The 14,849-nt window shown below is 41.5% G+C and overlaps 1 protein-coding gene across 3 annotated transcripts in view; it reads right to left on the bottom strand.

The window, feature by feature from the left end:
- Positions 1-4,612: 4,612 nt before the first annotated feature.
- The window catches only part of Cep78 (centrosomal protein 78), a 38,655-nt gene continuing 28,418 nt past the window's right edge, over positions 4,613-14,849 (bottom strand). For 2 of the 3 annotated variants that reach the window (XM_045139797.1, XM_045139807.1), the window contains 5 exons: positions 13,319-13,396; positions 7,737-7,903; positions 6,096-6,267; positions 5,764-5,811; positions 4,613-5,247 (listed from right to left, as the gene is read on the bottom strand). In XM_045139797.1, the coding sequence (XP_044995732.1) occupies positions 4,681-5,247; positions 5,764-5,811; positions 6,096-6,267; positions 7,737-7,903; positions 13,319-13,396 (1,032 nt within the window). In that variant the 3' untranslated portion in view covers positions 4,613-4,680. The remainder of the gene's footprint in view (positions 5,248-5,763; positions 5,812-6,095; positions 6,268-7,736; positions 7,904-13,318; positions 13,397-14,849) is intronic. The other variant, XM_045139804.1, reaches the window with a different exon arrangement.

Raw genomic sequence — 14,849 nt, 5'->3', positions numbered from 1 at the left:
GCACGCAAGGTCATACATGCACACAAGGGGGAGCATGTGTCTGGAGTTCAGCTGCAGTGCCTGGAGTAAGTGATGCATAAATACTCTCCCATTCTCTCTCTCTCTCTCTCTCTCTCTCTCACACACACACAATAAAAAAAAAAAAATCAGCCTGTTGGGCTTGCCTAAAATTATTTTTTTAAAGTACAAGTTCAAGGTCATCCTGGGCTGAGACCCTGTCTCAAAACAAACCCACAGGCTGGGGTGATGGCTCAGCAGGTAAAGGGGCTTATTTGCAAAGCCTGCTGGTCCAGTTTCAATACCTCAGTACCCACATAAAGCCAGTGGCAAGAGGCCTCAGAGTACTCATACTCTCTCAAATAAATCGACATATCTGTATTATTATCATTTTTTTTTGAGGTCAGGTCTTGCTCTAGCATAGGTTGACTTGGAATTCATTATGTAGTCTTAGGCTGGTCTCAAACTCACAGTGACCCTCCTACCTTGGTATCCTGAGTGCTGGGCTTGAAGGCATGTACCATCATGTCTGGATAATATTTTTATTTATTTGAGAGACACAGAGAAAGAGGCAGTCAGAAAGAGAGTGAGTATGGACATACCAGTGCCTCCTGCCACTGCAAACAAACTCCAGATGCAAACACCACCTGGTTTGATGGGGGTCCTGGCTGTCAGGCTTTGCAAGCAAGTGCCTTTAACTGCTGAACCATCTCACCAGACCAATAAAAAATATTTTTAAAGATTTTATATTTATTTATTATTAGAGACAGAGAGAGGGAGAAAGAGAGAGAAAGAAAGAGAGAATGGGCAAACCAGGGCCTCTAGCAACTGCAAAGGAACTCCAGATGCGAGTACCACCTTGTGCATCTGGCTGACATGGGACCTGGAGAATTGAATCTGAGTTCTTAGGTTTCACAGGCATGCGCCTTAACTGCTAAGCCATCTCTCCAGCCCTAAAGATATTTTTAATAAAATAAAAAACAGGGGGATGGAAGGATTGCTTAGTGGTTAAACCAAAGGATCGACGTTTGATTCCCCAGGACCCACATTAGCCAGATGCACAAGGGGGCGCACGCATCTGGAGTTCATTTGCAGTGGCTAGAGGCCCTGGCTTGCCCATTCTCTCTCTCTCGCTCTTTCTCTGTCAAATAAATAAATACATAAATAACAAAACCAGAGAGCCAGAGCCTCAGAGGGCCCCAACACCTCAGCACTGAAGCAGACAAAAAAATGCACTCAACATGGCTCAGGGAAATTTTGCGGAAGAGGGGGCGGAAAGAATGTCAGAGCCACACGTTGGGTCATGATATGCAGAGACATTTATTGTAGCAATAACTGTGGGCTAACTCCACAATGCACGACCCATTTACCCCAACAAGGAGGGGCCAACGGGGAGGGGTAGGTCACGGATGAGCCTAATAATGGTACCAAACTGCCTGTATTTGCTGAATAGAAAACTAATAAAAAAAATGTATAGTAAAAAAAAAAAAAACGGGCTGGGGCTGGAGAGATTGCCTAGTGGTTAAGGTACTTTCCTGTGAAGCCTAAGGGCCCATGTTCAACTCTCCAGATCCCACATAAGCCAGGCTCACAATGTGACTCAAGTGCACAAGGTCGTACATGTGCATAGGATGGCACACACATCTGGAGTTTGATCATAGTGGCTGGAGGCTCTGGCATGCCAATCTCGGCCCCTTGCTCTCTCTCATTAAAAAAAAAAAAAAAAAAAAAACCTGCTTTCCCCCTTCAAAAAACACAAACAAGATCTAAGGCTACAGCTGACTTGAGTGCTTGCTTACTATACATGGGGCCCTGGGTTTCAATTCTTGAAAAATAAACAAACAAATAGCAACAACAACAACAAAAAACCACCTAACTGATGTGACACAAGCCTGTAATCCCAGCAGTTCAGGAGGCAGGGCAGGTCTAAATGGGCTACATAATACGAAGAAGGGAAGGAGAAAAGAGACAAGGGGGTGAGAGAGAAGGGAAAGAAGAAAAGGGTCGGGGATATTGTTCAGTGATGAGTGCTTGTACAGTCTGCACAAGCACCTCTTTCCACTTCCCAGTATCATGCTTTCTGACTGAAGCTAATCATCAAAAATATAAAACTTAGCATGTTTCAACTGGGTTCAACTCTGAGATACCTAGCACCGAAAACAACACAGTAGCCGGGTGTGGTGATGCGCACGCCTTTAATCCCAGCACTCAGGAGGCAGAGGTAGGAGTTCAAGGCCACCTTGAGACTACATAGTCAATTCCAGGTCAGCCTCGAAAAACCAAAAAAATTAAACAACAACAACAAATAAACCTGAAACTAAAACAAAATAAAGTGCAAAACAGAGTATGCCATCTCATCCTTCTAGTACACTATTAATACCTGAGTAATGGACTACCGGGACTGTAACACCTGCTACTGTGCCTGGCTTGACCATCACGTGGCACTGTAATACACCATAGGCAATCACTATGCTGTTTCTCCATCCTCTGCTCTCTCTGTCTTGAGTCTGTTCTCACTTCAGCTCATTTACCAACCTTTAACCAGTTTAAGACTCCACTTAGGTAGTAACAGGACCTTTTTTTTTTTAATGTGTGTGGTGTATGCCCACGCATGCAGTTGGACATGTGCCCTGTGCACACATGCAGAGGCTGGAGAGCAACAGGTATCCTCTGTCCCTATTCTATACTGTTCCACTAAGTCTATCTCAGAGATGCTGTTTTCATTTTTTATTCTTTGATGCAGTCTCACTCTAGCCCAGGCTGACCTGGAATTCAGTATGTAGTATCAGGGTCCTCAAACTCGTGGCGATCCTCCTACCTCTGCCTCCAGAATGCTGGGATTAAAGGTGTGCACCAAACCCAGCAAAATGCTGTTTTTAGCATTTTTAGCGATTCTGCACTCGATACCCCTGGCAGTTCTGGGGATACAGGTTAGTCTGGTTTATGTGGGTGCCGGGGACCAAACTCCGGCCCTCGTGGTGGTGTGGCAAGAACTCTTACCCACTGAGACATCTTCCCAGCCCCGATGACTTTTTAGCAAGAGAATCTTTACTGCTTACTGTAGTCCCACAGCTCTCCTTACCTACATACTAAATTCTGTTTCCACCATTGAATATAATACAGCATAAAAACACCTGTCTCCCATCACCTACTATTAAGAGGCAAGATCACTCGCTCAGTTTTATGCCCATAATACTCAATCCATGACTGAGATGAATGAATTCGAGGTTTTTAAGTAGCCCAGTGCAAACGGGAAGGGCTTACAAGAAATGTAACACTCCCACTCTTATTGCACCTCCATGTCAGTGTGGCTGTAGTGAAGGAAACTTTGTTCCACTTTGCAGGAAAGTATTTGTTTATACTCTTTTTCTTGAGGCAGGGTTGCATTCTAGTCCAGGCTGGACCACAACTCATCTTCCCGAGTACTAGGATTAATGGCATTAGCCTTCATGCTGAGATGAGCAGCTCTTTAAATAGGGAAATAGTAACTAAACACAGCAGTTAAAGGTGCTTGTTTGCAAAGCCTAATGGTCCGGGTTCAATTTCCCAGTACCCATAAAAAGCCAGATGCAAAGTGGCACATGTATCTGCAGTTTGTTCACAGTGGCAGGAGGTCCTGGCATGCCAGGCTGACCTGGAATTCATTCTGTAGTCCCAGACCTACCTCTGCCTCCTAAGTGCCGGAATCAAAGGTGTGTGCCACACACCTGATTCCTGTTTTTAAAAAATATTTTATTTTTATTCATTTATTTATTTGACAGAGAAAGAGGGAGACAGACAGAATGGGCATGACAGGGCTTCCAGCCACTGCAAACGAACTCCAGACACATGGGTCCCCTACCTTGTGCAAGTGGGTACTATGGGTACTGGAGAATCGAACCTGGGTCCTTTGGCTTTGCAGGCAAATGCCTTAACCACTAAACCATTCCTCCAGCCCTTCTTTGTATTTTTTTTCTCCACAGTAGTAGTTCTATCACAGCTATATAGGTTTTTGTTGTGTATGTGTGCACCTGGTTCACATGAATTAGAGGAGGCCATCAGGTCACTGAGTGTTTACACTTGCCTTGTTTTCCTGAGACGGTCTCTCACTGAACTTGGAGCCCACTGCTTTTTGGTCATATTGGCTGATAGGGAGTCTCAGCAGTCCTGTCACTGCCCACCACAGCACTAGGGTTATAGACATGCATGGCCATGCCTAGCTTTTTTTTTTTTTTTTTCCCGAGGTAGGGTCTCACTCTAGCCCAGGCTGACCTGGAATTCACTATGGAGTCTCTGTGGCCTCGAGTTCCCGGCAATCCTCCTACCTCTACCTCCTGAGTGCTGGGATTAAAGGTGTGCACCACCACGACCAGCTCATGCCTAGCTTTACTGTGGGTGCTGGGGATTGAACTCATGCTGATGCAGCAGTGTTCTTATTCGTTAAGCTACCTTCCCAGCCCTTGTTTTCTTGCTGCAAGTCAGAGCACAGGGCTGTACCATGCATATTAAGCCTATGTAAGTATTTGATGAATGGTGTAAAGTGTGAACAGAAAAACAAGTTTTTAAATAATAAAAAAGACATATAAATCATTCTACAATCATTTCCAATCCTGCATTTTAGGGACATCACACTGCATAACAAAAACATAAGAAAATTTATTAAAAATTGAAGGCAAAAACATAATTTCAAAAGGTTAGGTAGGCCTATGACAGATGTGATGCAGAATGGATGCTTTCTTGAATTTCAAAATCAGATCCAAGAGTATCACTCTCAGAGTGCTCTACTGGGCGGGGCTTACTTTTATTTGTCTTAGATGAGACAGTTACTACTCTATTTTCTGTCTTGACAGAAATGTATTTATTCACAGAGTCGTTTTTAATTGGCTCATTAGCCAAAGAGCTATTTTCCCCAATTCCTTTGCTTTTCCAGGTCACAGGAGGCTCCAAGTCAGAATGCAAGTCCTTTCCAGGTTGTTTCTTCTTTGCAGAGTGTTTTTTGGCATATTCACTTATTTTGATCATTTTTTCTGAAGATGATCTGCAATTTCTAGACATGGCTGCTTCTTCTCTTTGACTTCCATTCCCAGAAACCACATCTACTAAAGGAGAACATATTCTAGCAATGACCCCTTCAAAAGACTCTTGCTGCTGCTCAGGGGCTGGGACTCCCAGCTTGTCTCTGGAAGCCACTGAGGCCTCTTGAGGAGAAACTGCAACATGGAAGGAATCGAGAGGCAAAGGAATGGTAGCATCACTTGTAATTTTCTGAAACTAGAAAGAAAAATAGCAATGAGTGAACAAAGTCAGCTAGTAGTAATAGTACACAGCTTCAATGTCATTGCTGTGATCCTGTCACACAGCCAGCTCATTCCTCACAAGATTTTAGGTCATCCCTTTCCTATGATATACTGCCATGATTCCCAACTCAAAATTAGCTATATTCAGAGCTAGATGGACCAAATTTAGACTTTTGCATGTTATAAAGTTATTTCCATTTCCCTTTTCCTCAATTAAAATCCTATTCCCTAAGCAGACCAATTTCTGCCTCCATGCACATGTGTGAAATATCCAGTGTGTGACTGACTTGGTTCCCAAGCTGTCAGCTCTGAGAACAGTTTCAGACTGGCTGTGGGTGATGGAACTAGATCTAGGAAGGCAATGGAAAGCACGGGGGTACTGGGACACAGTACTCCACTCCCACTCCTGTAACTGAGTGACTATAAGATACACCTGATAATCTTATCTTATTACTCGTTTAAAGAAAATTATCTGCATCAGTACTTGTACCTTCATTAGTGTTCCTTCATTGTAAGCTGACTGCATACAAATAGAAACCTAGATGGAATATGAATAGACATTTATAAAACTTTAAATATTCCTCTAATCTATAATTTCTTTCTTCAATGAGGATAATTTACTTTAAATATAAGTTATCAAAAGAGCTTTCAGTTTTATTTACAATATAGCATTATGAAATGGGCATAAACTTACTATTCTCAGACTTGGAAAGGACCCCAAAGTATGGGACAGATACCAGAGACAGATCATTATTATTTCCTCTCTGGCTTAGTAAAGTCCTTGTTAATGACTCTTGAAGCAAGTTCTGCTGTGTCACTTACTTGGATATTTTGCATTTGTCCTAGGGCATTATGCTTTGGATCTGGGCTCTCCTCCTCCAGTGCCTTTTGTTCCTCTTTAGGTGGGCTACTAATAGTAGAATTCATCTGAGGCCGGCCCAATAAATGGAAATCTGACTGATCTATACCAGCCATGGTCGCAAGTTGTCCAAGTCTGTACAAGAGGAAGGAGAAAACAGCAGAGGTTACTACAATTATATAACAACATGTATGATATCCACCTCCACCCACTTATAACCATGAAATATGTATACAAATGAACACTAAGATTCCAAAATCTTGGAAGCCAATATCCTATTCCAGAGAGTCCATTTCTGTCCATTTCTCAGATCTTTTCACATTCATGCCCTAGGATCATGTTAGCTCATCTTACAGTCCAGTAACATGTCCAAGGCTGGCCTTTAACTCACAGTGATCCCATCTCTGCCTCCTAAGGGGTGGGATTAAAGGTGTGCACCACTATACCCATATAATTAGTCTTTACCAAGAACATTACATACCAATTACTCTACATATTACTTTATTATAGGCTATTTATTAAGGCAGCCTTACTATTTTGCATTAAAAATTAATTTATAATTTTGACAATTTCATACATGTATATAATGCATTTTGGCCACATTTGTCCCACTGCTCTCTATCCCTCTTCTACCCTTACTCAATTACTATTCCTTTCCCTTCTTTCTCCTTTTTCTTCCTCTCCTCTTTCTTGTTACTCACTGAGTTTAGGCAGGGTTGCTTGCATAATCCTGGGTAAGGGATTAGTTACAGGATTTTAGGCAATTTACCAGTGGCTACACCACTGAGGAAAATGACTCCTCCCATCCCTCCTGCCCAAGCAACCATTTATTCCCAATAGCTCCTCAGGGATGGGTGGTGCTTCATGAGGACCTTCCCCACCTCCCGAGTGCTAGGATTAAACGTGTGTACCACCAAACCTGGTGGGCTCTTTTAAAAAACAACTTTTGGATTGTTTTCATACATGTATAATAATGTATTTTGATCATAATCCCCTCCCATCACGTTCTTTTGTCCCCTCTCTCCATCTGCCTTCCACTAAATCTCTTCTTTTCAACTTGCCCATTCTACTTAGAAACTTTTAATTCCCCCCTCCTTCATCATCCATGACAGAATGTTGATGGGCCCAATATGTGTAAGTCTTGAGCAGGTAACGACAGTCGCTGTGAAGTCATGAATGCAGCTGTTATTTCATGTCTGCAAGGCAGTGTTTTTATTTTTATTTATTTATTTTGGCTTTTCAAGGTAGGGTCTTACTCTAGCCCAGGCTGACCTGGAATTCACTATGGAGTCTCAGGGTGGCCTCAAACTCACTGCGATCCTCCTACCTCTACCTCCCAAGTGCTGGGATTAAAGGCGTGTGCCACCATGCCCAGCTAAGGCAGTGTTTTAAAATGGTTCTTTCCACCCTTTCTTCTGCAATGTTCCCTGGACCTTAGACAGGGTGACACAGTTGTACTTCTTTTAATATTTAATATAAAACTAAACATAATATTTATAATTATGTGTTAATTAGGTCTTATAGAAGTTATGAATTCTTCAGTAAGCTATCATTATCATTAAAATCATGGGACAAAGAATAGCCCCCAGAGGAAAAAAACTAACCCAGCATCTTTAAGTAGATCCAAGAAAGCATGGAACTTCTGAAAAGAATTCTCAATGCTGCCCAAAACTCCTTCATCGTCCAGGATCATGCTTGTCAATGAGTGTGCATGAAGGGCTTCAGACAGTGAGAAATTTATATTTCTTAACTGGGCATTTTCATGTTCCAGCTGAAAAAGAAGGTTGAAAATGTGTCACATGATTCTCTTTCCTGCCTCCTAAAGAAAACAGACATGATTAACTAGAAGACAATAACCACATCACTTAACAATCTTTACCTGAAGACACTTTGCAAATGTTCTTACATACACATCACATTGGTAGTATATGAATCAAAGATTCCCCCCCCCTTTTTTCAAGGTAGGGTCTCACTAGCCCAGGCTGACCTGGAATTCACTATGTAGTCTCAGGGTGATCTCGAACTCTGTGATCCTTCTGCCTCTGCCTCCCAAGTGCTGGGATTAAAGGCGTGTACCACCACACCTAGCTTACCCCCCACCCCCATTTTTATTTTTTAATTTTATTTATTTTTTTGTTTTTCTGAGTTAGGGTCTCGCTCTAGCCCAGGCTGACCTGGAATTCAGTATGCAATCTCAGGCTGGCCTTGAATACATAGTAATTCTCCTACCTCTGCCTCCTGAGTGCTGGGAATCCACAAAGATACCATTTGATTAATAACCTTTCAAAAGATCACATTACTAACAGGTTAATAAATTTAAACCAAATCATTCAATATCACAAAATGAGCTAAGACAGATTATTTTTCAATTAGAAAATGCAACTGTCTGATTTGAGCAAAATTATAATAATTCTGCTGTAATTAATCCATTTAAGGATTTTAGCAGGCACAACACTTAATATGCACACTTGACCATGCTCCCTAGCTTGCTTCTTGAGCATCTTTACTCCGCTAATGCTCCTCACCACCTACTCATGCCACAGCACACAGAGCCCAACCTGTAGTTCCTCAGACTATTTGTTCACAACGTATCTCTACCTTACATAATTAAGTGCTCAATGTCATTTCCTTTTGATTTTCATTCTGCTTTGTTTTTCGAGGTAAGGTCTCACTCTAGCCCAGGCTGACCTGGAATGCTCTCTTTAGTCCCAGGCTGGCCTTAAACTCAGCGATTCTCTCTGCCTGGCAGGGTCTTCTAGTTCAGGATGGCCTACTACTTGCTGTGTACCTGAGAATAACCTTGGATTCCTGATCTTCCTGCTTCTACCTCACAAGTGCTGAGATCACAGGCATGAACCACCATGTCCATGTAAGTGTTCAATATTACTCAGTGAGTGTTTTTCTGTACAGTACTTTTTAATTTCTTCCCTCTTAAACTTAAAAAAAATGAGCCAGGTATAGTGGGCACAAAGCTTTAATCCCAACACTTGGGAGGCAGAGGTAGGAGGAATCACTGTGAGTTCAAGGCAACCCTAAGACTACATAGTGAATTCTAGGTCAGCCTGGACTAGAATGAGACCTTACCTTGAAAAACCAAAAAGAAAAAACAAAAAAACTTGTACTGGGCTTGGTGGTTCATGCCTTTAATCCCAGCACTCGGAAGGCAGACGGAGGAGGATCACCAAGTTTCAGGTCAGCCAAGACTACAGTGAGACCTTAAGCTGAAAAAAAGAAAAGTTCTATATATCTATATAAATGCAAGTTAGTTAGTTTGTTTTTGGTTTTCCAAGGTAGGGTCTCACTCTAGCCCATGTTGACCTGGAATTCACTATGTAGTCTCAGGCTTGCTTCAAACTCACAGTGATCCTCCTACCTCTGCCTCCTGAGAGCTGGGATTAAAGGTGTGCACCTGCATCTTTAAGTAGATCCAAGAAAGCATGGAACTTCTGAAAAGAATTCTCAATATATGATTACATAGAACTTTCTAGAGAGCAGGGATGTAGCTCAGTGATAAAGCATGCTTTCTACTCTGGGTTCAATTACCAATACTGACTGGGGAAAAAAAAAATTCCTAAAGTCAGCCTGTGGCCTGAGGCAAGAGGATTAAAAGTTCAAGGCCAGGGCTGGAGAAATGGCTTAGTGATTAAGGCACTCTCTCCTGCAAAACCAAAGGACCCAGGTTTTATTCCCCAGGACCTACATAAGCCAGATAGACAAAGTGGCGCATGTGTCTGGAGTTGCAGCACTAAAGGTCCTGGCATACCCATTCTCTCTCTGTATTGGCTTCTTACTCTCTCTCAAATAAATAAAATAATAAAAGCTCAAGGCCAGTCTTGATTACAAAAAGGATACCCTTTCTCAAAGAAAAGAAATGAAAGGGAAAGGGAAGGGAAAAAGCTGGGGGAGATGGAACAGTGGTTAAAAGTGTTTACTTGAAAGCCTGCCAGTGTGGGATTCAATTCCTCAGAACCCACATAAAGCCAGATGTGCAAAGTGACAAATGTGTCTGGAGTTCCTTTGCAGCAGCAAAATGCCTTGGGATGCTTATACTTTTCCCCCTCTCATAAATAAACAATTCTTTTTCAGAAATCCTGCTTTCATAATATAAATCAGAGTGATTGACATGCTATATATAGAACTTTCTAGCTTTATGTGTGGAAGAGATTTCAATTAAACTAAATCCCTTCTCTCCTTTTCTGTGCTGAGCAGTGTTTTGCAAACACTTCAGATTCTAAGCTGAAAAAAATGAGAGATTACTCAGCTATTAAGACCCTTGCCTGCAAAGCCTAAGAACCCAGGTTCAATTCCCCAGTACCCACATAAAGCCAGATGCACAATGTGGTGCAAGTATTTGCAATGGCTAGAGGCCCTGGTGTGCCCATTTCCTCTTCTGTCTTTTTCTCTTTCATAGATGAATAAATACATATTTAAAAATAGGAATGTAAATACGCTTGTCTTATTCTTTTTGTTGTTGTCGTCGTTGAGGTAGGGTTTCACTCGAGCCCAGGCTGACCTGGAATTCCCTACTGAGTCGCAGGGTGGCCTTGAACTCATAGCAATCCCCAACCTCTGCCTCTTGCGTGCTGGGATTAAAGACAACTTTTTTGAAGCAGGGTCTAGTCTCACTCTAGCCCAGCGTGACCTATAACTCACTCTGTAGCCCAGGCTGGCCGCAAATTCAGTGATCCTCTTAGGCATGAACAACAATGCCCAGCTCAATTAAATTAATTAATTTGGTTTTTCAAGGTAGGGTATCTAGCCCAGATTGACCTGGAATTTACGGTATAGTCTCAGGTTGGCCATGAACTCATGGCAATCCCCTACCTCTGCCTCTTGAATGCTGGGATTAAGGTGTCTGCTCCCACACTTGGCTTCAAGTTTATTTTTTAAGCATACTTTTGGGAACATAACCATATAGCACTAAATAAAAGCAATTACAAAGATAAATCTGGTGCAACCCTGTTTGCAATACACTGCATTTTCTCATTTTACAGTTTTAAAATTTATGTGTACATATAACTTAAAATCAAACAAAGCCACAAATTAACCACTGGGACCTCATGAAATTACAAAGAGTTTGTATAGCAAAGGACACTGTGAATAACCTATACAATGGTAAAAAATCTTTGCCAGCTAGATATCTTATAGAGGATTAGGATCTAGGATATAAAAAGAACTCAAAAAATTAAATAAGAAATCAAACAAGCCAATTTAAAAAAACGGGCTGTGGAACTAAACAGAGAGTTCTCAAAAGAAGAAATACGGATGGCATATAAGAATCTAAAAGAATGTGCTACATCCCTAGTCATCAGGGAAATGCAGATTAAATCTGCGTTGAGATTCCATCTTATTCCTATCCGATTGGCTGCCATCATGAAAACAAATGACCATAAATGCTGGCGGGGATGTGGAAAAGAGGAACCCTTCTACACTGTTGGTGGGAATGCAATCTGGTCCAGGCATTGTGGAAATCAGTGTGGAGGTTCCTAAAACAGCTAAAGATTGATCTACTATATGAACCAGCTATAGCACTCCTAGGCATATATCCTAAGGACTCATCTCATTTCCTTAGAGATACTTTCTCAACTATGTTTATTGCTTCTCAATTCACAATAGCTGGGAAACCAGCCTAGATGTCCTTCAACTGATGAGTGGATAATGAAGATATGGCACATTTATACAATGGAGTTCTACTCAGCGGTAGACAAAAATGAAGTCATGAAATTTTCAGGAAAATGGATGGATCTGGAAAGGATTATACTGAGGTAACCCAGGCCCAGAAAGCCAAGCATCGCATGTTCTCTCTCATATGTGGATCCTAGCTACAGATGACTGGGTTTCTGTGTGAGTAGGAAGAAAACTCAGTAGCAGAGGCCAGTAAGCTAGAAAGGAGATATAAACGGAAGATAAAGGAAGGGAAGGGATTACTTAATAGGATGATATTGTATATATGTAAGTAGAAGAACAGATTAATGGGGTGAAAAAGCCCAAAGTGAGGTCAGGGGAAGAGATTGAGTAAACTAAAGGTGGATGGAGAGCTAATCAAAATCTAAGAGGATATAAATAAATCATATGGAATCCTACTTTTTTGGACAATGAAACACTCAGGGACCATAAATTGTTGCTAGAAAATTTTCATTGCCAGGGATGGGATATCTTTCTGTGAGTTGTTGGCCAGGGAGATCCCTGAAGCCCCCAAAACATTATAGGCCATTGCAGAGGCCCTTGGTTTCCCACTAGGAATAGATGGTAAGACCCTATTGCTGAAGACTCCACATACTTGGGCTGCAAGGCCACTGAGAAATCCTGCTGGAACTGAGCTAATAACCTCCTCCATGTCAACCAGCTGACAGAAAGCTGGAAGAAGCCATTCTGCATGCAGTTCAATGGGAGAAAGAGAAATCACCATTGAAGATACTCAACAGTGGACACTGCAAGCCTTATATATGGCCAGCCAGGCCAAATGAGCCAACGGGTGCAATAGTGGCACATCTATAATGGTGGAAACCAACTGCCCTCTAACTGGACTGGAGGCCTGCTCCATGGAAGGGAATACATCCATGATACTGAAAACTTAAAACAGGGGTAGTCATGAGCCCTAGGGGTATAACGTCTGCTGTTCTCTGGCTAAATGTATATACTATGCTTATCAAACTGCCCAGTAAGAACTTCTCTTAATGATCATACCCTTATATTAATGCTACTCTCACTTTTGGTAGAGAATCTTCTCTTTTCAGATGGCAGTGACCTTGGGACGACTCAGAAAGTATCATGGTGCTGGAAAGTGATCACAGTGCTCAGTACTACAATATCTCTATCACACCTTCCAAGGATCAGGGTCTAATGTGGAAGAGGTGGCAGAAGGAATGTAAGAGCCAAAAGGGCAGGACTCCTTACAACGCGCTTCCCCCAGACACAAAATGGCCTGGATATCCATGACCTCACAGGACCTGACACTACCTACACAAGACTATCATAAAAGGAGGAAAAAATCATGACATCAAAATAAAAAAAAAGGAGACTGATTAAGATGGGGAAGGGATATGATGAAGAATGAAGTTTCAAAGGGGAAAGTGGGGGGAGGGTATTACCATGGGACATTTTTCATAATCATGGAAGTTGTTAATAAAAATTTGCAAAAAAATCAAACAAAGCAAATAATAATCTCTCAAAACATAATTATTACCTCAGTGACTCGCTTATCAGTTTTAAGGCGTATTACTCTTTCTTCCTTTAATTGCTTTAGGCACTCCTCCAGTTTTTCCTAGCATGAAGAAAAGAGGCATATATTATAGCTAATTCATACACCATTACCCTCACAATGTCTTCCAGTTACAGACTCTACTACATACTTAAGGGCAGAGTAAGAAGCAAACTCAAGATCCTGGAATAGTATGTGTTATGACTAGATATATTACCAAAATGTGTCAAATTAGCATATCACATTATTATTAAACCCCACTCATAGATATGTAGCACTCACCATAAAATGCATATACATCCTATAGAGTTAGTGAGTCACAAATGAAAAAAAATATTATGGCCATGAGTGTAAAGCTTCTGTCCTATTTCTGACTTACTTGTAATAGGAAACCTTTGCCGGTATTTCCCAGCAATTGGGAAGTCAAAGTATGAGAATTACTGTAAATTCAAGGACAGCTTGGGCTACAGAATAAGATGTAAAATAAATAAATAAACAAACTTTTATTTTTTTGTCTGAACAATATAAAACAGGAATATGTCAGGTTTTGAAAAACTTTAATTAATGAATTGTGTGTTTTGTGTGTAGGGTCATGTATACACCATAAGGACAACCTCAAGGTGTCTGGGTCTCTTGCTACTGCAACCATTAACTTCAGACTGCATCTGGTTTTAGAGCAACAGTTTTATGTGGGTACTGGGGAATCAAACCATGATGAGCAGGCTTTGCAAGTAATTATTTGTATCCACTGAGCCCAGATATCAGGTTATAAAGCTATATATTGTAGCTTTAATTTTTTTGTTTTTGTTCTAGCCCAGTCTTGATTTGGAACTCACGCTGTTGTCTCAGGGTGGCTTCAAACTCATGGCTACCTTCCTATCTTCCTACCTCAGCCTCCCAAGTGCTAGGATTAAAGGCATGCACCACTAAGTCCAGTTACTGTAGCTTCTTGATTTTCTTTTCTTTTTGTGAAAGAGTATCAGCATCAAAACTTTTCAAGCTAGGCATGATGGCTCAAGCCTTTAACCTCAGCACTTGTGACCATGAGTTCAAGGTCAGCTTGGCCTCGAGTCACAACTAGTCTCAAATAGTAACAGAAATTTTTCAGGGAATCAGCTGACTACATGACATAGTACTCAATTTCCTAGAGTTTATTTTATGATTGTTAAGGTTCTCATTAAATCTAATATTCCATGATTGATTCCCCCCCCTCCCCCCAAGTAGGGTCTCACTCTAGTCCAGGCTCACCTGGAATTTACTCTGTAGTCCCAAACTGCCCTTGAACTCAGTGATCCTCCTACCTATGCCTCCTAAGCACTGGGATTAAAGGCATGTGTCACCAGGCCTTGACTTTTTTCTCCTGGTGTATGTGTACACGTGTGTTATAGACACATGTATGTATCCTTGAATATGAATACTGCAGAGGCCAGAGAGGAATGTCAGGTGAACCACTCTATCACTCTTCAGGTTGGTCATGTTTTGGGCCAGAGTTTCCTTTTGTTAATTATGGAGCATG

Source organism: Jaculus jaculus, chromosome 1 (assembly GCF_020740685.1).
Source record: "Jaculus jaculus isolate mJacJac1 chromosome 1, mJacJac1.mat.Y.cur, whole genome shotgun sequence".
In the NCBI taxonomy this organism is placed as follows: domain Eukaryota; kingdom Metazoa; phylum Chordata; class Mammalia; order Rodentia; family Dipodidae; genus Jaculus; species Jaculus jaculus.
The sequence above is the reverse complement of the archived record's forward strand: the minus strand, read 5'-3'. Positions and strand labels throughout refer to the sequence as shown.